Source organism: Puma concolor, chromosome B3, assembly GCF_028749965.1.
Source record: "Puma concolor isolate L17-30 chromosome B3, mPumCon1.1.hap2, whole genome shotgun sequence".
Lineage (NCBI taxonomy): Eukaryota > Metazoa > Chordata > Mammalia > Carnivora > Felidae > Puma > Puma concolor.
Window position 1 is genome coordinate 97,513,509 of NC_141672.1, and position 23,064 is coordinate 97,536,572.

General features: G+C 40.8%; 1 protein-coding gene across 1 annotated transcript in view; it reads right to left on the reverse strand.

Moving 5' to 3' along the window:
• Positions 1 to 10,486: 10,486 nt before the first annotated feature.
• Positions 10,487 to 23,064, reverse strand: part of ONECUT1 (one cut homeobox 1) — a 42,077-nt gene continuing 29,499 nt past the window's right edge. Inside the window, exon 2 of the mRNA XM_025919756.2 lies at positions 10,487 to 14,193. Within this exon, the coding sequence (XP_025775541.1) occupies positions 13,901 to 14,193 (293 nt within the window). The 3' untranslated portion in view covers positions 10,487 to 13,900. The remainder of the gene's footprint in view (positions 14,194 to 23,064) is intronic.

Sequence of the window (23,064 nt, forward strand, 5' to 3'; positions counted from 1 at the left end):
GCATCTTTTTTGTTTTTATCTTCCATTTGTATATCTTATTATAATTTATTTAGATTGCTTCAAAATTTTTTCAACAACGTACTGCAGTTTTCAATGTACAAGTCTGGCACTTCTTTTGTTAAATTTGTTCCTAAGTATTGTATTGTATTGTATTGTATTTTGTTCTATTTTATTTTATTTTATTTTATTTTATTTTGAGAGAGAGAGAGAGAGAGAGAGAGTGAGCAGGGGAGAGGGAGAGGGAGAGGGAGAGAGAGAATCCTAGCTTGCTCCACGACCAGCATGGAGACCCATGTGGGGTTTGATCTCATGACCATGAGATCATGACCTGAGCTGAAATCAAGAGTCAGACACTTAATTGACTGAGCCACCGAGGCGCCCCAGTATTTTATTATTTTTGATGTTTATAAAAATGGAATTTGTTCTTAATTTCATAATCAGATTATTCATTCAATATATTAGTACAGAAATATAATTTATTTTTGTATAATGACCTTGTATCTTGCAACCTTGCTGAATTCATTCATCAGTTCTAATAATTTTTTTATAGATCCCTTAAGATTTTCCATACACATGGTTGTGTCATCTGTGAATATAGTTTTGCTTCTTCTTTTTTATTCTGGATGGATTTTACTACTGTTTCTTGCCTAATTTCTCAAGCTAGAACCTTCAGTACATTTTTTAATAGAAGTGGTGATACTGTACATCCTCATCTTGTCCCTGATCTAAGGAGGAAAGCAGTCAGTCTTTAGTTATTAAGTATGATGTTGGCTGTGAGTTTTTCATAGATGTGTTTTGTGTGGTTGAGGAAGTTCCCTTCTATTTCTGGTTTGTTGAGAGTTCTTATCATGAAAAGATGTTGAATTTTGACATTTTTTTCTGCATCTATTAAGATGATCATGTGGATTTTGTTCCTTATTGTATTAAGATGATATGTTAAATTAATGCATATTCACATGTTGAACCAACCTTGCATTCTTAGGATAGATTCCCCTCAATCATGGTATGTCATCCTTTTTGTGTGTTGCTGAATTTGGTTTGCTAGTATTGCATGGGGACTAAAATCATCCCTAGTTGAGAATTACTATGCTAGAGGAAAGACTAAATTATCTTTCTTTCCCCTTTATAGTGAACATTTATATAAGGAGGCAATCTAACATAACAGTGTGTAGCCAATGCCTTGGCCTGATGGAAGGAGAATTTTTATAGGATCCCCAGCCACCTCCTTCCGGTGGGCATAGCTGTATATGGCAACCCTAGGTGCTGTGGAACTGAGAACAGATGGGGCAATCCTTGAGTAAGGCATGGGCAGAGGAGGCAAGCGAATGTTTGCATAGAAAGTACTTGGCATATAAGTTAGAATTGCAGTTAAGTAAACAAAAAATTCCTTTTGTAGCAGGATTCTAACACAGACTCGTGACACTGAGGCTTTTCTTTCCAGGAAGCAACTTTATTCCTGCTGGTACTGCTCAGTTGGGTTGTACCCAAAGAACTGAGCCCTGAATGCCACGTGGCATAGTTTTTTATATATTTTCTACTTCTTTGTCTCCTATATATGGTAACACACAAACATGTAGCCTGATTAAGGGGGTCTCATGTTACAACGTCATCATCATCGTTGTGAGGGATGTTGTCACCTATAGCCAGGTTGCCTTGAGGTGTTTTTTTTTTTTCTTTCCTTAGGGAGGGGACCCTACCACACTTTCTTATGATTAGATAGCTCCAAGGTTGGTCTTAGCTCTTCCCAGAGGATGATAATGTGCAGATAAGCAAGTGCTTTGGGTGCTTTGAATGTTCTGGGCATATGGCCTGAGATCCTCTGAGCCAGCTGATTGACTTGGCTTAGATAAGTTACTATTAGGTGGACCAAACACACATTTAAGGTACCAACCATGCAGGGGCACTCAAAATGTGTCAACAAATTTTGGAAAGACTATGATGTTTGATCTATTAAGAAAAGCATTAAAGTAATTACCATGGGAAAAATAGAAAATGTGTTTAATTTCTTTTTGCGTACTGTAGGTTTAGTATTATTTTGAGTTTGAATTCTACATTAGGGATATGGTAGGGAGGAGGTGGGTGAAAGGAGGTACATCATAATCTTTTCAGTGCTTAGTGTCTCTGAAGATCCAGCCCTGCCTGTGGGGTTATCAGAATGTGCTCTAATGGGAAGAGCCTCCAAGTCTTAATCCCTGATTTTACAAAAGAGGAAGCTGAGGCTCAGAGAAGTTAAGTCCTTGCTTTGTAAAGTGTGGTCTTTGGACCAGCATCACAGCATCACCTGGAAGCCTTTTGGAAATGCCAAATCTCAGGTATCATCTTAGACTTATTGAATCTGACTATGCATTTTAACAAGAACTCCAGGTGATCTGTGTACAGAGTCTGAGAAACACTGGATTGAGAAATTTATTGAGGATCAAAGAGACAGCAAAGCCAAAGTGGGACCCAACTGCTAACTGCTACCTACCATGTATTTATGTTTTTGATGTCATAATTTACTTCTTTTTATATTGTGTATCCATTAGTAAATTATTATAGTTATACTTACTTTTTTTAATGTTCACTTATTTTTGAGAGAGAGAGAGAGTGAAAGCGGGGGGGGGGGGGGGTGTTGCGCAGAGAGAGCAGGAGACACAGAATCCAAAGCAAGCTCCAGGCTCTGAGCTGTCAGCAGAGCCCAATGTGGGGCTGGAACTCATGAACAACGAGATCATGACCTGAGCCAAAGTTGGACGCTCAACTGACTGAGCCACCCAGGCACCCCTCTATGTTTTCTTATAGCTCATTGATCTTCCTAAAAACAGCTGTTTAAAATTCTTTCTTGGGTAAATTGCAGATCTCCATGTCTTTGAGGTAGGTTACTGGAGGAGTATTGTGATACATTGGTGATGTCATGTTGCCTCAAATTTTCATCTTCCTTTAAGTCTTGTATTGCTATCTTCATGTTTGAAGTTGTAGTGCCCCTCTCCAGTCTTTACTGAATGAGTGTGACAGAGAAATATCTTCCTTGAGTCCTGCTGGGGATTCTGAGGTTTTCTCAGACCTTCTATGGATATCCCTGCTCCATGCTTCTTGCTGCCTCCTGTGGCAGAATTCTTAAGCTGTGTGCCTTCTTTTGATCCTTCACACCAGGCTGAGTGCTGATAGCCTCCCTTTTGCTTTCCCAAAGGTGGTGCTAAAGCTCAAGTTTTATGGTCTTTCCCTCAACGAAAGATTTGGACTGGTGCAGGCTTTCTGTGAGGGCTCCCTAGCCATCTGCAAAGCTTTCTCTCACTACTATTGGGAGCACACATAGGTAACTGGCTATAGAATGTGTGTGTGTGTGTGTGTGTGTGTGTGTGTGTGTGTGGAGGGGTGAGACTTGAGTAGTGCTGAGATGACTGTGGCCACTTGGGGAGATTTGTGGGTGAGGGATCCTCAGTAGATCATGGGTAAGCTTCTTGATGGAGTCCATGACATGGTTATTAGTATTTGTGTCTCTTTAGTGCCCTGAGAGCTCTATCTGCCACTGTGCCAGCCACCTTCTGTCTCCCATGTGTGAGCTCACAATTCAGTATTCTAGGTGCAGTGGGAGAAAAACGGGCATCTTTGGCCCTGTGCTGCACAGCTATAGAAGTTGCGTGCTCACTCATGTGCTTTCACTTTCCACTGTGGGAGAAATCATGGGCTAAGAAGGCCTCTCGGGGGAGGAGTGATGTGGGTAAAGTCAAACCACTCCTCTTATCCTCTCCAATGCATCCGAACTCATTTTGTTGTTGTTGTTATTGTTGTTGTTGTTGCTCCAGTGGTGTTCTGGAACCTCTGCTGGACTCCTAGACTTCCACAAAAGTTTTGTTGTTCATGGATAATTGTCTAAGATAGTGTTCTCCAGGGGTTCCTGGACCATGGGTAAGAGAGGCTAGAGCCAGTTCCTGGTACATTGCAGGGTCCACAAGCTGGGACTTACTACCCTGTATGGGTAGGCAAGAATCCTCCTGGGTCCCTTGGTAGATGATGCTGGATCCCATAGCTCCCACGAAGGTACTTGTGACCATTGTTGTTGATGGGGGGATATGAGTGAGGAACATCTTATTTGGCAAATTTACTGATGTTCATTCCCTGGGTGTTTTTTTAGACTGCTGGTTAAGAAAAGATGTCACATCCTATTACTGAAATTCTTGTTTATATGGAAAGATGGCTTTGAGACCTAACCCTTTTCCCCCAAAACAAAAAATCTGAAACAAGAAGCCAAAGGCAAAAATGTTCCTGCTTAATGTTTTCTAAGGAACTGGCTGATGTAATAAACACTGTGCGGTCCTGACCATGGTAACTTGACTAAATTCAAATGGAATGAAGTAAATGCCCTGGTTGTGGAGACTTTTAGTAGTAACACGTTAGAGGGTTGGTGGTGGGAGTAAAGTTTTAAACACCTGAAAAGGGAATAAGGTGAATTGTCTCCCATCACCTCCTTTAAGCCCATGAACAAACCTACTGAGTGCATCAGGTTTTCATGAATGTAGTCATTGGAGGTGAGGACCCTTCCTAGTAGGGTGGAAATAGAAAAACTTTTTTTTTTTTTTAATGTTTTATTTATTCTCGAGAGAGAGAGACAGAGAGACAGAGTGCAAGCAGAGGAGGGGCAGAGAGAGAGGGAGACAGAATCTGAAGCAGGCTTCAGGCTCTGAGCTGTCAGCACAGATGCAGGCCTCGAAGCCACAAACCGTGAGATCATGACCTGAGCCGAAGTCGGTTGCTTAACCACCTGAACTACCCAGGCATCCCAGAAAAATCTTCTTTGGAAGGATTTGAAACCAATTAAATTTTATAGGTATTTATTTGCCATCTGCAGTCAGTATGTATGCTAGTTTTAGCACTTAATGAAATAGAGAACTACTGACCCCATCTAGGAGGTTTCCATTTTTGTTTGACTTCTCTTCCCCTGGGCTTCATTTATAATTTCTTCTGCAGGTACTCTTAGACCCTCTAGGTTCTCTCTGTGGAGCCTTCCAAATCTACCCAAACTAGCTCCACTCCGCTAAAGACTCTAATAGTTGAAGCCTTCAGGAGACAGTGTTTGGGATGCCTACAAGGAGACTCTCAAAGTCCACTTTCCCTTCAAAAACTTCTTCCAGACAGGCAATTGCTTTTTCCTTTCTGGTGTCCTGGAAGTTAGACATTAAACTGGACATCTCTTTAGGGTCAACCCATTGGACCACTTGGCAAATCCCTATTCACATTTTATTGTACATCTTTGTTGCATATCTCCTAACTTTGGAAAATATAAAGTAATTGCTGGAATATGCTGAGAAAGCAATCTTGCTTTTATATTGAAAAAATGGAAAGCCTAACTTAGATATTATTTCTTTAACTAGAAAAATATCTGCACTTTAAAATATTTACCAATAATAAAAACAGCTAAGATTTATTAAAGATTTGTCATATGCCAGATACCATACTTTTACTTACTTGTAATATCTAATCCTCACAGCAACCCTGTAATATAGATACTTAGCCCACAGGGTGCCTGGGTAGCTCAGTTGGTTGAGTAGCTGACTCTTGTTTTGGCTCAGGTCATGATCTCATCATTGGTGGGTTCAAGCCCCACACTGGGCTCTGCCCTGGCAGCATGGAGCCTGCTTGGGATTCTCTCTCTTTCCCTCTTTCGCTGCCCCTCCACTGTTCTTGCTCTCTCTCTCTCTCTCTCTCAAAATAAGTAAACATTTAAAAAATATATAGATACTTATCCCCATTTTACAGATGAAGAAACTGAGATTTAGGAAAGTTAAATCATTAAAGTTAAAGAATGTGCCCGCAAATTTAGTAATGAGCATAGCAGGAATTCCAAACCCAGTTTCCTTTTGTACCTGAACCAGGCCTCTTGATCAATCACTAGACTACCACTGCTTTCTAATTGAAGATCCTAATTCTCCATCCTCCCCTAGCTCTTGAGCCACACACACACACACACACACACACACACACACACAGAGTATTTTACTGATGAGGACTTTTAAAGGTCATTCTCTCTAATAATAATTTTTATTTCTTCTGAAAGTCAGTCAGGTTAATACAAATGGCTAACATCTACAAATAGAATGTCCCACTTCCATTTAAAAACAGCCCCCTGAGGCTCCTGGCTGGCTCAGTCGGTAAAGCATGAGACTCTTGATCTTGGGGTTGTAAGTTCAGACCCCAGGTTGGGTGTAGAGATTACCTGAACATAAAATCTTTAAAAAAACAAAACCAACCAAAACAGAACAAAATAAACAAAACCAGCCTTCTGCCCCACTGGAGAATACCATTTTCTTTTTTCCCTCGTAATGAACCCTTCTTTAAACCATGACACTGGCATTAGTTCTCAAGCACGTCACCCTCTCAGTTTCACCCTTCCTCCAAAGAAAAACTATGAGCTCCTTGCTGAGAATTGCAGAGAATAAGAACAAAAGAAGGCAAGAATTGTCTAAATTTAAAGTGCTGGAAAATCCAACATTTTATTTTACTACATTTTGGTGACTACATAAATGCTGAAACATTTTAACACTGAAAAGCATGATGGCATCATCACTTGCTTTTTTTTCTTTTTTTCTTTTTTTGCTTAGCAAACACAGCAGATGATATTGCACGGCATAAAGTGAGAACAGTAGCGAAGCTTAAAAAAATGAAAGAAACCTTAATGCAGTACAGGAGATACTCATAAACAAACCAGAATAATGCCTAATGCATTACACTTTTTGTTGCTACACACAAAAATACAGAAGAAGCATTAGACAGAGAGAGAGAGAGAGAGACAAAATATTAGCGAACAACCATAACTGGGTACAATAATCATTTAGTCTGAAATGCAGATGCAACGTAGAAACTACCACTGCTTTCTAATTGAAGAAGAAAATGACAACAACATTTGTCTTTTATCAAAAAATCTTCTAAGCCCCTCATGGTTAGGTTTTTAAATTAATTATTTAATTATGTATTTACCTTTTTTGGGGGGTTTTTTTTGTTTTTTTTTTTTTTTCATTGCTAAGGAAGAACTCCCTCTGCTCTTGGAAGATTTTCTACTCTACAGATCTTTTTAAAATTTTATTTTTAATTTTTTTGTTTACCTGATGATTGTCTTAGGCACCCTCCTTACATAATAAACCATCAAGCTAACTTGAACAGGGAAACTGAGTCACACTCAAACAATAGTGAAGGTCAAAGGTGTACTGAAAATAGAAGGGAGGGGGGACAGGTCTGAGTGACACATGGGCTGCCTTCTGAAGGGACAAGGAACACAGGGAGATATGAAAACTACCGAAGCAAGTGGAAGACAATGTTTTAAAGTTTATTTTGTTAAAAAATACTTGTCACTTGGTTCAGACGGCAAATCTAAAATGAGCCCACAATGATTATGTAATAAATGCAGAACATACCACAAAAAGAAAATCAAGACTAACACAGAAACAGAAAATATGACCTTGTGAATACAACTCTGTTCAGCGTTTCATTGCTGATGGTAAAAGTCTACTCCCTCAACCATTTTCCTGGGCTTTCTGTAATTCACTGCTCAGCATTTGTATTAAAAACAAATAATTAGTCAATGCTTACCAATGATCCTGCAAGTCAGAGCAGATTTATTGCCCTATTAACATACATAACGAGTATAAAAATGTTTCTAAGAAAATGGAACATTTGACCCAAAGTCTAAGCCCTCCCTTTCCTTCCCCACCCCTAATACCCTTGCAAAAGAAAATAAGATAAAATTCTTGTATTGAGAGGAAAAGTATTTACATCTATGGATTTATTCCATATAGTTGAAGCAATTTATTTCCGCAAAATAAAACAAAACAGTGGGCACCGGCACTTCTGAGGATACTGCTAGTTGGCTGAGAATTGTGTGTGTGTTGACCTAAAGCAGGGCCAAGAATCTGAACAGCTTTGATTAAGGGGGCCTGGGGCAGGGACCATCTCTGGTGTGGACAAGAAAAGTAGTGGGAAGATGAGTGAGAAGAGACAAACTCAAATAGGGCTGGGATATATGCACTCAGGACTCTGACATTTGAGGAGAGCTCTTGCCATTTTGGGGGGTGATTGAGGGGGGGATGGGTAGAGGTGGGAGGTGGTGGGCAGGGGGGGCAAAGGGGGAGGGTAACTGTAGGTAGCAGATTACAAGAAATGGATGTGGAGAGGAGCATGTAACTGTGAAACATTTTCCTTGATAACTGGGGCTAAGCAATTATGTCTTGCTTTCCTGTGGGTTGGCCAGACAGGCAGGAGCTGGGCCGGCTGCCTCTCAGCCTTGACTTTCTCAGTCAGGGCACAAAGCCATTCCACTTTCCTCAGCTCAGCCAGAAGAATTGCCTCTCTGCCCTGCCCCCTGTCTTGAAGCAGTTCAGAAACTTGGTGAAACGTAAGAGGATTTCCAAATTCAAGTTCTTTGATTTTTTTTTTTGGTTTTTTTTCTGTGTTTTTTTACACTCTTTACTTCTCATACCCGTGTGAATGGTTTAAAAAAAAAAAGTAGCAAAGTATCTCACAAAATGCCGGTGCTTTGAAACATTAAACAACTCTAAAATTCTTTGGAATTTCAGGTCTAACCTGCAAAATAATCTTTTCTAAAAAAAAAAAATTAATAAATTAAAGGAAGAACACGAATAATGCCTTTCTCCTTTCTAAGTGACAAAAAGGACTACCGTGAAACACTCATTTTGGCATGTACAAGTGTTTTGAGGGGGGAACCTGGCAGTGTTCACAACACACATTGAAGTGTCTGCTAAGAAGCTGAAGATACACCCTGCAGTTAGAGAAGCTCTTGCCTTCAGCTTCATCTTAGCATCAAGAACAAAAAGATTGTAACGTAAAGCTTTGGCCGTTTCAATTCTACTATATACATTTTAAAAACTACACAGTCATAAATTAAAGCAGTGATTAAATAAGCTCATATAAAATGTAATTAAATTAAAAAAAAATCACAGCACATTATAGAGAAAAATAGGAACCAGTTTCACAAAAAAGAGATTATATATATATATATGTATATATTTTTTTTTTACCCTGTGGAAACAAATTTACTACAAAACACAAAAACTTCATAAGTAACCATCAAAAGGAGAATCATTTCTTATTCCATTCTTGCATTTTTTTACACAATCCTTAACCCACCTGGGGAACATTTCTGGAAATTAAGTCTTCCTTGAGCAACAGAGCAGTTCTGCCAAGAAAATAAACCCCAAACCAAAGCGGGGGGGGGGGGGGGGGGGGGGAGGGAGGGTGGCGGGGGGGACATCCCAAACATACAAACTACAAAATAAATAAGAATTATAAAGTTTTTTTAAAAGTAACCTTAACAATTATCAAACTAGTAAGTTCTGCCTTATCACATAGACTCTCTATACAACATAACCCTAAAACTTTATTACTATGAGGTATTTGGAGGAATTGGTAAAAGTGATGCACGGCCTGCCTGGTGAAGGGGCTCGGTGAAGTGGGGGGATCTTGAGAGGGAACGAGGAGGAGGAGCTTTGGTTTATCAGCAAGAAATTGGGGGGAAAAGTCATCCTTTGGTATCAAAGAAAGTTTCATTGCATGGTTGCACGGAAAAAGCACCACGGTGAATAATTATTCCTTTTTTTTTTTTTTTCATTAGTGGCCTTTCTAAGAGGCTGAGGTATTCAAAGAGTATAAGGTGAGAGGTCAACAGCGGTTTAACACTTTGGTTCAAGCAAGGCACTCGTCCTAGGAGTTTACAAAGTTTGCAACATGTTTGCCTAGAGATTTACAAGTAGAACTAGCAGTAGTCAGAGTAGTATTTCCTAATGTTGTTGTTATCATTTCGTATCATTATTATTAAGAATGAAGACAAGTTTACACACTGAGTGAAGAGTGAGGAGGGGAGGAGAGGTGGGGGAGGGAAAAGGGTGGAGTTCCCTCTGCAGACCAAGGCCGTGCATGAAAATATCTTTGGTATTCTTTGGTATCATCAATGTGATTAAAATCACCAATGGAAATCGAGTGAGGTAGCGTCTTTGGTTCACACTATAAATAGTAGATCTTTACACTTTTTTTTTTCTTTTTCTTTTTTTTTCTTTTTTTTTTTTTTTACACGTGGAAGTAGCTATTTCTTACCTTCTGCTTCTTTGTCCTTACTATTTAGGAAATAGTTACCAAATGTACTGTAAAGCTAACCACACCACAAGAATAATCCAGAAGGCCAATCGCATCTCAAAATGGCCTCTGGTGTTTGAATGCACCCTAAACAACTAGATAGGAAAGGGGGAAGTGCTTTCTCTTTGTTTGCTAAATGCATAGTTTTCATCCTTTATGTACAAAGAAGGGAGGACCTTTCTTACAGAAAATGCCTTTATAGCTCATGTGAAAATGTCCTAGGACTCTTTGGTATAGCAAAGTTTGCATTTAACCTGCAAAGATGGATCATTCACCTGGGGTAGCAATGGGAGTGGCATGAGTCCAAAAGTAGCATGGTGCTTTTACTTTTTTGTCCTGGAAAATTAATTATGCTTTTTTTTGGGGGGGGGGGGGGTGCAGAGTGAGTGACATATTCAGTTAGAATTTCTGAATTTCCCCACATTCTCTTTGGGTTTGGGGGTCTATGACAGCTGCATCCAGGGACTGAATACTTAGTTCCTGACATTCAGAATTCATTTACCTGAACATTCACTGAAGTCTGGGCTTCTGGAGTATCCAGACTTCTCATCTTCCACTCTCTTTCTTTGCCCCCTTTCAGGGAAACCTCTAGGCATGAGAGGACCTGAATGGTTTATGGTGAAAAACAGTCTAACTTCCATTCTACCAAAAAAAAAAACCCCACAGAACCCCAAAACATGTTAAGTGAAGTGCAGTTCTGGAAGAAACAAACATACAAATGAAAAAATGAGATACCTTTTTAGGTGAATTTTCCAAAAGGATTGAGAAATAATGGATGAGCAAATGGCATGTGATCTGCTCCGTTGAGTGTGGTAGGTTAAGAAAGCTGAGCCATAAATTAATGCCACATGCCAAGTTAGAAGCAATAAAGAATCAGTTGTACATGACGTAACGAGTATATTGCTCATGAGAAGCTGAGTTTGTCGTTATGATTTCTAAAAAGCAAAGGTTGTGAGTATACTTGAACAGTCAAGTAAAAAAATTGCTTTTCAGGCTCTGATTTGTGCATCTGTTTATGAGAAAATATATCTCTAGGCCCTGAAATTGCGTAATGGGTGCAAATTCAATGCTGGTATGAAAATTATCTTTGGTGTTAGCAAATAGGATCACTGTATTTTTTTTTTTCAAAAAAGCATTATGATGGGAATATTAGAAATGTAGTAATATTCTCTGAGACTGTGTCTACACAGTACCAAAATAATTGGTTGAAAGGTCAAATGCAATTGGATCAATCTGAAGGGGTTATGTAGCACAAACGAAGCAAAAACCATGGTGTTTGAATTCAACTTTTGTTTTTCCTGGGGAGCTGAATTTGGTAAGATTGTGTGTAGACACAGCTTGAATGTCCCTGCATTTAATATTCTCATGTTTTAAATAAATAAGGCTTTCCTCCCTCCTGAATTATAAATATATTATTATAGCTGTACCCCTGGCCCCCACCATTCCTGGAGAGAGTGAAAAAGTTAATCAGTTTTTTTCCTTTTGGTTTATGTCATTGACAAGATTATATGTTAAGCAAATCTCTAAGGGTGGTCACTGAAATGCTCTCTTTTAATAGCTGAACTGTAGTTGTGCCATATTTAGAAGAGAAATTTTTAAGCTGGAGTTTGGTATGAGATAAAAAAATACTAAGACAAAATGTGTCAAGGCAAATGCACTATTTCATTAAAGGAGAAGTATGTGTTGGTTTGCTTTTCTCATTCTACAGCAGACATGAAGGAGATCCAGATGGCTTGTTGGTTTAGTTTCATCTCTCCAGGTGCCCGTCTCTTTCTAGACCTAGACAAGACGCTGAGACTTGACCTTAAGGAGTTAGGTTTTGTGTCAAGATGGTTCAATATTTTTCCTTTAGCATTTTAATGAATATCAATTAACAACTTATTGTTGTGATAATATTTCACTTCATATCTCTAATTAGGTGTGCTAATTAACCAAGAGTACCCAATTCTTTACCTAATAGTACAAAAGACATCCATTTGTTTGAGTTACAATTCAATGGAGTTCAGAGAGAATTTTTCTGGGAAGCAAGTGATTTACTTGGGTACTGCTAGTACAACTGTATTAGTTTTTTTCTTCCCCCTTGATTTCTCCAGTTCTGGTGAAGTAATTTGGAAAAACAGAAATTGAAAATTTTGTATTTGGAAGCTCAGATCTAGTGTTTTATCTGTCCCTGTTAGAGAGTGGACTCTCTGTTAGAAAATTTCCAGCTTAATGCAGTAGCAAGAAAGAATGTAGTATACTTTGGAGGCTATGCTTAGTGAAATAAATAGCTTTATGCCAATAGAACCCAAAGTCTTGTCTTCCACTAGAATTCTGGTTTTTTCTATGGCGTTCCACCACTTCTCAGTTGCCTCTGCTATTTTTATTGATGTTCAAGTCATAATATGTCTGAGATTGGCAATAAGATCAATTTGGTTACAAATACTGGATAGTTCATTTTAATGATAATGTTGGTCTGCTCACTTTGTGTGTTCGTAAAATATTTTAAAAAGGTATTTGGTGTCAAATGCATAAAGCAACTTTCAGTCAAATTAACCCAAGTATGATATCCTTTATTCAGTGATCTTTTACTAAAAAAGCATTACTTTGAACAAATGTTCTAATTTAATTGTTTGCTCTGTTAAAGTTAGTTTTCTAATTTATAAATGGGGTCCTACTTTGGAAGAATCCCCAGGTTTTCTCAGCTATGAACAGATTATGGCATCACGTCTATATGTCTAAGTATCATTTATGGATCCCGAAAGGGAGTGTGCCATCTGGATGTACATGTATACTACACTGACCTCTCTGTTCTGATATTAAATGCTTCCCTGAAGCTACATTCTTTCTTGCCAGTTCTGAAAACTAATATTTCAAATGCTTCAAGAGTCATAAATAATAGTCATGATTCTATGTGGCATGTGTATTACAGCTAGATCAGTTTATACGTATAACTTTACATAGTATCTTGTGTAAAAATAGCTTTGGTTATTAAAATCATTGCAATAAAATACCTGCACTATAATATTAAGTGTGTTCTTTGGTACCTAGGTGATTTTTCTTTTAATGGATGGACTCTTGTTTCATTTCTTAAAAAATATCTGAACATTCCTTAACAAACAAAGAGAATGCACTGGTTTAGGTGTCATTCAAATTTTCTTTGCTGGGTTTGAATCTGCATTTAGGTTGCGGGCCTGGCAGGTTCAAACGCTAGGCTAGACGAGCGAAATCACACTCCTATCCAATGAACTCAGACAACCCCACACTATGTTGGGTGCACTCCTATAGCACAACCCTTCCTGAAGACCAGCCTGCCTAAGTCCCTAACCACTGGTGATGCGTGTGTGTGTGTGTGTGTGTGTGTGTGTGTGTGTGTGTGTATGTATGTGTATGCACTCACGTACCCACACACAGTACTGAGACACCATACACCTTCGTGGCATAGTGGAACAGATGAGAAAGTCTGATCTTAAAAGATGTCCACTCAATGGCTCAAAATCACTATGCTCCAAACCACAAAACAGCCAAGCACAGCGAGAATGATCATGGATTGAAGGTGTGAGATCCAGTGGTGCTTTTCTGCTCATATTTTCTCTTGCCAAGTCGTTGCCCCGCTGAAGTGTGTCTCCGAACAAAGTCAGAATGCAGGTGAGCTAAGTCTTTGGTTTCTTTGGACTATAAATAACACTTTTTTTTTTCTTCAAATATTTCTAAGTATAAACCTGCTATCTTGAGGTCCTGGTCTTTTAAAAATTTTTTTATTTAAAGCTTTTCCACCGAGGTTTAGTTTGTGGGTGTTCCTTCATGCTTTGGTACAAGTGCTTGATGAAGAAGATGAGTTGCCTGAATTGGAGCTGCCCTCGTCCTGCCACTTGTCCAGACTCCTCCTCCTTGCGTTCATGAAGAAATTGCTGACCGTGCTCAGCTCCAACCCCAGCTGCTGGGAAATAGTGATTTGCAATTCTTTGGATGGACGCTTATTTTCCTTGAATATTGCATGTAGAGTTCGACGCTGGACATCTGTGAAGACCAACCTCGGCTTTTTGGGTGTGTTGCCTCTATCCTTCCCATGTTCTTGTTCTTTCCTTTTGCATGCTGTAAAAAAACATAGCAGGTGTTAGAACAAACTTGCCTGGGAGATTCAAGAGTAGAAAGGCAGAGCCAATAGCATTTGTTTGCCATTCCTCATGGACCACTTTGTGACTGCTGACCTCTAATTTTAGCACCATGTTGGGCTGGGAAGAAAGTGTAATTTAAGGATAGAGAATTAGGAGGTGGGGTTCTGCGAGTCCTGGGTGTGGGTCCTGGCTTTATAAGCATCAACTCTTTGTCCGTGGTAAGTGGTAAATCAATTAACACCACCAGCGCCTCAGATTCCTCATCTGCAGAATGTATTTTCTGTATTGTTCTGACAAAACGAACTCATTGCTTGAATTTCTGTATCATCATCTGCAAAAAACCTACCTTGCTGGGTTGTGGTAAGGATATATGAAATAGTACATGCATAAGTTTGTGTTAACTGAAATGCTTTACAAAGTCTTATTACCTAGATGTGGTTGTAGCCCTCAAGGGGTTTACGGTCTGCTTCTGGTAGAATACTAAGAGCCTAAGAGAGTCTGAAAACAATAGAAAAAGGAATTGCATTTGCTATCCTTCTGATCTTTTTTGTTTCCGAGGCAACTCCGTATGTAAGAAAACTCTGTATATAGCACGCTACCGTGCCCATCAAACAGTTTTCTACTGATTATTTAGTGGAACCAGGACTTTGGGAGGTGTGAAGCCTGCTTCCTTGCATTTGGGGCTAAACCTGTCATATTAGGCACATTCCCTTTTGGGGTTTCTCTGTGCCTTTTTGCTGTTGGAGTCTCCTTCTTCCCCTACCTCATCTCCCACTCAGAAGACCTATTTCCTCTCATGCCTTTTGGTCCTGCATCAGGTATCATGCTTCTTGGCTGCTAGAACTGTTCTGGTGTATCATCTCAATGTGGCCTTTGGGCCCCCATGGTTTGGTGTTGGATCAGGGGTTCTCCTAACCTCAGGTGCCATACTTCCTCTTTGAGGGCTAATATGGCTCACTAGCTTCCACCTGCCAAAGAGGCACTAAGGACTACATTGCTAATAACACGTTCCACCCACTCCTAATTTCCATCATCAATCAATGTCTATAGCCATCCCCAAATAACTGCACAACCTATATAAAAATGATGCTTTGGTTATGCTAATGCAACTTAAGAAGGCTCCTATGCCCTGACTCCAATCAGATTGCTGCCTCTCAGCCCCCTACATAGGTACTGTGGAGCAGCCAGTGCTTTCTTCATTTCTGGCTGGCTCTACTCTGACATGAGCTCCAGTAACAGTGACAGGCAGATGGGGTATCTTCCTGATTGACGTAGAGGCTGTTACTCTTTTATTCTTTTCTCTTCTTTTCTTTCCTTTCCTTTTTTTCTTTCTTTCTTTCTTTCTTTCTTTCTTTCTTTCTCTCTTTCTTTCTTCCTCTCTCTCTCTCTCTCTCTCTTTCTTTTGGCTTGAGTGATGCAACAGCCTATATTGTTGTGGTAACACTGATACAGATGCCCCATTCTGGGTTAGGGCTACCCCCACCCCACTCCACCCCTTGGTCCTCATCACTGTGGAACTTTGGAAAGGGAGGGGGCAGAATCCCTCAGGAGAGCTGGAGAGAGTCAAGTGGGACTGGTGAGTGTGGGGGTCACCTGGAACCAAGGGTTCAACAGGGTCAGGATGCTTGAATCCTCTGTCTTTTTTTTTTTTAATGTTTATTTATTCTTGAGAGAGAGAGAGTCAGAGAGTGAGCAGGGGAGGGGCAGAGACAGAGGGAGACACAGAATATGAAGTAGGCTCCAGGCTCTGAGCTGTCAGCACAGAGACCAATACGGGGCTCCAACTCACAAACCATGAGATCATGACCTGAGCGACATTGGACACTCAACCAACTGAGCCATCCAGGCACCCCTAGAATCCTCTGTCTTGATGGGGGCTGGGAACACTTGGGTCCCAGGTTCAAGACTGGTAATGCCCTGCCCTGGGTTCAAAGCTAGGGTGAGGTCTGGAAAAGCCTTAGTTCAGGGTTCAAGAGATTCCCTTGGTTCCAGATCCCAGCTTTGGGGCTGAGCATGGGAGATGGGGGGTCCCAGATTGAGGGTGGGGGAGTATCTCTGGGTCCAGAGTTTGAGGTTGGTCATGGATACTCTGATCTCCAAGCCCCAAGTTCAGGGCTGGGGAAGAGTCTGGTCTCCTAGGTAATGGGGACTGGATAGGAGGGATATCCAAATTTTGGACCTGGGTGAATGGTCGCAGATGCCCTACTTTTTAAACTGGAAGGGGAGCTCTATTTTTAGGGCTGTGGATAAGGGCTCTGGGTCCCTGGTTCCAGGCCAGAGTCGGGGGTGGGCAGACATTCTCCAGGCCATAGGTACAGATCCCAGGCGCCTAGGAGACCAATACTCTCAGTCTTGTTCTCAATCTTGTTCTTGAGGTTTTGCAGGTGCAGTGAGGCATCCACCAGAATCAGAAGCATGGGCCTGGCGATGCTGAGCAGGAAGGTACAAGTGCAGCCCGTCACCCAGAGGACGAGGAGGCCAATGGCAAGCACTGCAGCCAGGCAGTTGGTGGTGGGGTGGCTGCTTGAATCTCAGCTGCCCACACCAGCACGTTGAGGCCACCATCACTACCAGGACATGTAGGAGGGTGTGCAGCAGGAGGGTGTACCTGCCCCTGGCACGATCCAGGCTCCCCTCCAAACCCAGAACCTCCACAAGTTCACCCTCCCAACACTTCAACTTGACTATGTCCCAGTCCCTGTCTCTGCCTGAAGTCCTGTTACCCTTTCATGCCTCCTCATACCTCCTGTTGGCTGCCCTCCTATTGCTGTCTCCTGCTCCACCTCCTGCCTCTTTTTATTCCAGGTTCTCAATTTCCTACCAGATGGCTCATCAGTTTGGGACAGATGCAGTCTCTGTGCTCTCCACACATAGCTCTGCTCCTCTGCCTGCCCCTACCTGTCATTCCTAATTGCTTTAGCTCCTGGATTTCAGAGTTTTCCTAAGGCCTTAGCACAAATTAGCTCAGCAATCAGATCAGCTGAAAAGTTAATGGGTGATGGCTGAAGGAGACTCCAGTCTTTGGAGTCCAATAAAGGAGTCTCTAAAATGTTTTAACCATGTGCTACTTAGCAAAAAATGTTTTGAGTGTACACTTCCTAATATTATTTATTTACAAATTATATATATGTGTTACTCTACTACAGTATTATATACATGATAAAATATATGCAAAATATAGAAATTTTGAAACAAGTAAAATAAAAATAAATAGACATAAAAATTCTCTTCTCCAGATGAATTAGCTTGCCCAGGCCCTAGCACACACTCACCCCAAAGGACCACTGGTCCAATTCTAATCACAGGGAAATATGAGGGTAAGAATTTCAGAAAGGCCATGACGGGAAAGCTCAGTCATAAAAGAGACAGTTTTAGGCCAGTCAGGCCATATGGTACCTTTCATAACATCACCCAAACATTACTGGCTGTGCCCCTTCTCAACATAAGAGGTAGCATCAACATAATGGGAAGTATGTATTAAATGCCCCATCCCTCAGAGCACTGAGTCACATATACTGAGCCAGCTGAGATTTCCCAAATAGAATCCCTGCCCCCAGGGGCAACTATAGCCCTCATTGGGCAAACTAGATTAAGTCTCTGAAAAAAGAGCTGACTAGACTGAAGGCAACTCTAGTTAGTTTGAATCAGCCCATGTAGACCCAGCTTTACACAATACTGATGCACATAGCTGACTGATTCATTCATTCACTTTCAAAAACGAATATGACAGGGTTGCCTGAGTGGCTCATTCTGTTCAGTTTCCAATTTTGGTTCAGGTCATGATCTCTAGCTCTGTGAGTTCAAGCCCTGCATTGGTCTGTCTCAGTCAGCACAGAGCTTACTTTGGATCCTCTGCACCCCCCCTCTCTGCTCCTTCCCCTCCTCAAAAGTAATAAACATTAAAAAAAAAATGAATACAACACAGGCTTTGCTCTTAAGGAGGTCACTCTTACAGTCACAGAAGCAAATAACTGTGAGCATAAAAACAGTATACAGGATATTACTTCTCCTTGGGGATATTACAGGAGGCATCAAAAAGAAGGTGTGCTTACTCTGGGCTAGAAAGGAGCTTGTTAGAGAGAAGTGGGACAAACTCATGCCCAGCAGGGGGAGCAGCACTCATGTAGGATTGATAAACATCAGTAGATTGGGGTTAGTGGGGCAAGAGCACATAAAAGGAGGAAAGCTGTGGGAGACAAGTTTTCACAGGTGGACAGAGATCAGAACTGAATTATCTTGTTGGTAAGGAGGAGTTACCGAATGGTTTGAGAAAGGGTGTAGTGTGATTAAATTTGGGTTTAGAAAAACCCTTCTGGTGGTGTTGTGAGGGATAAATCAGAAAGCACTGGGAGAATTGGGAGAATTGGGAGAAGGGTGCTGGGGTATGCCACCCTGATCCCCTCCGGAGTAAGACATTCATTCCTCTGCTATAAGAGTTGGTGGCTGTTGGCTCTCAGCTGAGGGCCATTCTGGGAAGTGCCCTTGGCCAAAGGTTATGGCACCCTGGGAGTGGGGTGGGAGGCTGCCTACAACCAGTGGGGGGTGCGGAGGGTACAGGATGGGGGTTGGAGGACGAAGGATGAAGAGGGTGGGAATGTGTTAGTTTAAGGATCTCCTCCCTAACCCCTTGCATCAAGTTGGGACAATTCCAAAGCGTCACCCAGTTCCATAGCACCCCATAGGGTTGGTTGAGGCTATTGTTGCAACTGTATCAAAGTTCAACTTCTTCAGCCTGCTCTTTCTTCCTCCACTCCCCCAGTGGGAGTTATTCTCCATTGCTCTCTCCAATATCCTGCCTACATGCAAGACTCAGAAAACCTGACCCGAGAAAACCACTGTACTGAGGATCCCATATTAGACAATGACAGTTGAGAGTAGAATACAGAGACCAAATGTAAGAGCTTCTTGGAAGGTAGAATCAAGAGGACTCAATGACAACTTGGCTGGGAGGGTAGAGATTGGAACATCTCCTAGGTTTCTGAGTGGAAGGTAGCAATGAGGCCATTAGGGAATGCAGATGGAGAAATGAACTTTATGAGAGCGGTAATCACTTCTATGTGGGACAAACTGCATTTGAAGTGCTTGTTTGACATTCTATTAAAGATCTCCAACATGCGGTTGTCCAGCAGACAGCAGCATATATATGTATATATATAGGGCCTAGGGCTCAGTGGGGAGGTGTGGGCTAGGACTGTAGACTGGGAAGGCATTAGGGCTCTAGATGGCAAATTACACAGAACATACCTATGGAAAGGTAAGTAATTGAGCATCAGTTGCAGACTCAACTTACAGAACTATAATTTATCATTCAGAAGGCAGAACTAAGGGAAATCACAACTCATTTTCCACCTAACTAGGTTGTATATTTGAATGACTTCACTCTGGTCCTTTGCATTTGGCAGGACTGGGTGGGCTGAAGCTACTTCCAAACCAGCATTTTCCTTTTTTAAAAAAATTTTTTTAACGTTTATTTATTTTTGAGAGACAGAGAGATAGAGCATGAGTTGGGAAGGAGCAGAAAGAGAGGGAGACATAGAATCTGAAGCAGGCTCCAGGATCTGAGCTGTCAGCACAGAGCCCGACGTGGGGCTCGAACTCACGGACCATGAGATCATGACCTGAGCTGAACTCAGACGCTTAACCTACTGAGCCACCCAGGTGCCCCCCAAACCAGCATTTTCCAAATGGTGTCAGAGAAATGATACTGTCTCCAATGGGTTCCTGGAAAAGATGGCTTGCAGGTCAAACACATTTGGAAAAACCTACTATATATATATATATATATATATATATATATATATATATATATATATACATACATACACACACATATATATACATATATGTATATATATATATATATATACATATATATATATATCTTTTTCCTCAAAATTCACAATATGTGTTAGCAAATGTAATTATGTTTCCCAAAAGTATTTAACCCTTGAACTCTGTATGGTAGGGAATGTCTATTAATATCTCATACTAATGTTGGGGAAATGCAGTTTGGAAGTTTCCTCCCTGAACTCTAAAGCATTACAGATGTCACAATGCCAGAACCCGGGAAGTGAGATATTCCAGGAACAGGGCACCTGGCTGTCTCATTCTGTATATCCAGGGCATGCTGGCATAGTGCCTGGATAGAAGGGTAAGTATTGTAGGGGGGGTGGCTATGACTCAGTGAATGTGGTATATCTGCAGAGAACTCTGAATAAGAATGCAGAGATATCAGTAGAATAAAAAGTGGACTAAAACTTGCTGAGGCTCACTGGGTGACCTTAACTAAGGCTAGGAGGAACAACCCACAGAAGTAAAATCATGCTTCAGAAAGGCTCTACAGAACTACAATTGTTAAAACTGTTAAGAGAATATGAATGAGAGAAATGCTTTGAGATTTTTATGGGATAAATTTCAGGGTAGAGATTACCCTGGAGACTACCAAATGGAGGTCATGAGAGTCCACACAGTGTGCAAGGGAGGGAACAAGAGGAGAGGAGTGAGAGTGAGGTGTGACAAGAGATACCGCTGCTCAGGGAAAACCACTGCATGTGTTTTATGTGAAAGTTATACTTCTTGTTTAGCTATATAGTTTCCATTAAAAATAGATAAGTATTTATCATAGAAATGGATTAAAGGGAAGAGGATACTTATTGCTTGTGAAAGGTAGTGTTGTAAAGGAAGATGACCTGTCGTGAGTCACTTTTATGAAGGTGCACAGCTAGTGTATTTGCAGGATGCAGTGGCAAAGTGTAGTGGGGACTATCCTAGGAGACTTTGATCTTCTCTGTGGGCAAGGTCACCCACAGTGAGTACTAAGTGGGAGGCAGAAGTAGGCATGAGAGATGGTAAAAGGCAGAGCATGACTTTGGGTGCTACAAGAATAAAAGATGGTAAAGAATTATTATTATTTTTTAAGGCAGAACATGAGGATATGGGTAAAAGACAGAGGCTCTCATTTTAGGCATGCCTGGGACCTGTGCTTTGCCCATAGTTGGCAAGACTGAGCCAACTGTATTTCAAGAAATATGAATTCTGCAGGATGTTGAAAGGTATCCAATAACAATAACCTGAGTTATTGAGGTCAGTTTGGGAACTAGTGAGTAATTAAGGATTAAAAAAGCTTCTTAAATGCAGGACTTCTTAGAGCCTTTATATGTTAATGTGCACTGACACTTGGGGGTCTCCCCCAATTTAATATACTAATGTGCACTGATACTTATGGGGTCTCCCAAGCTTCTTTGATTAAGGAGCTCTTTATTCAGGGACTTTCTCTCAGGAATGGCATTACTTAGAACAGTGTTTCTCAAAATGTGGCTGGCAGGCCCATACTGGTCTGTGAACTCCCACTGACCTGCAGAAGATCAGGACAGAAAATTGAGAAGAAGCAGTTAGAAATTTTCATGGCACTTTGGTATTGCTACAACATTCAAGTGGGTTATTATTGTCCTAGTAATACATTTTTAATTGTGTTATCAAAACTATTGTTCCAGGACAGATGAAAATTATAAACAAACAACTAGCCCTTGACTACATAGGGTTTAAGAGATCCTGTCTTGGAACATACTCTATAAAGCATGGTAGACAGTAACATCTTAGAATCTGTTGTTGGCCAAGCATTCCTTCATCAACTTGTATCCAGTTTCCTGATTTAATGACAGAAAGGACTTTACAGTATCTAAAGTGCTGACTGAGTTATGCAAAATCTGCCAAAAATTTGTCTAGGAGCATGTGGGCACAGACATACTGGCCTGGAAGATATTTATAAAGCCAGATACATTTATAAGATAACTTTGTAGATGAACATGGGCTCAGGACACAGCTCAAGTCCCAGCTCTGTGACCAATGGTAGATGTGTGATCTTGGACAAGTCCCTCACTTTCTTTGAGTCTTAGCTCACCCAGCTGCAAAACAGAACAATGGCCTTCTTTCATCACAGGATTAAAATAATCACTAAATAAGACAATATATGTTGAAGTGAGTATTAAAACTATAAACCCTTAAGGGAGTATTCCAGATGTGTGCAAATTAATTTTCTTCTTCAGTCATGATACAAGTATAAATATTGAATTTACACAGTAGGTTGGAATATTTGCTCTGCCTCTAGTATGTTGCATGAACTTGGACACGTCACTTGATCTTTTTTTCTTCCTTCTTTAAATGAGCAGACTATGCTTCAAGGCCTCTGTGTACTCAAAAGCCCTGTCAGTCAATTAATGCATGGCTGCAGTGTCTCTCCTGGTTTCCAAAGTCTATTATCACCTCTGTTAAATAATTTCCAACGCAACCTTACTTTGTCTTTTAGAATATATAGCCACTATATTGACTTTGTAGCACATCTCCTCTCACCTTATGGCTTCTCAAAAACAGCAAGTAATGGCTCTGCAGGATCATCAGCCAGTTCTTCAAATAATCCAGATCTGCGTTCATCTGAATGAACGTGATAAACAAAAACTCACATTCCTCATAGTTGCTTTGACTTCTAAATGTTATGAGCTCTGGAGGTTAAAATATTTACAGCAACCAGGACCACAGACATTGAGAACAGGTAAGTATTTGCCCTCCTAGGATTCTGAGCCATTAAACCGTTGCAGCTTATATTTTTACTGGGTTGCTACATTTTCGTGAAAATTGTAGGACAATTTATTTAACTTGCTTCCTGACTTTCTTGATAATTTGTCCCAGAGTTGGCTGCTTCACATCGGATGAAATTGTGTACTGGAATAAGGCTACCTTCTTGTGTATGTTTCAACATGTACTTACTGAGAGTGTACTGTGGGTCCAGGTATAGTCAATGTATACTCCATCTTATCCATCTATGAGGGAGGAAGGTTTTATAAAAAGCATT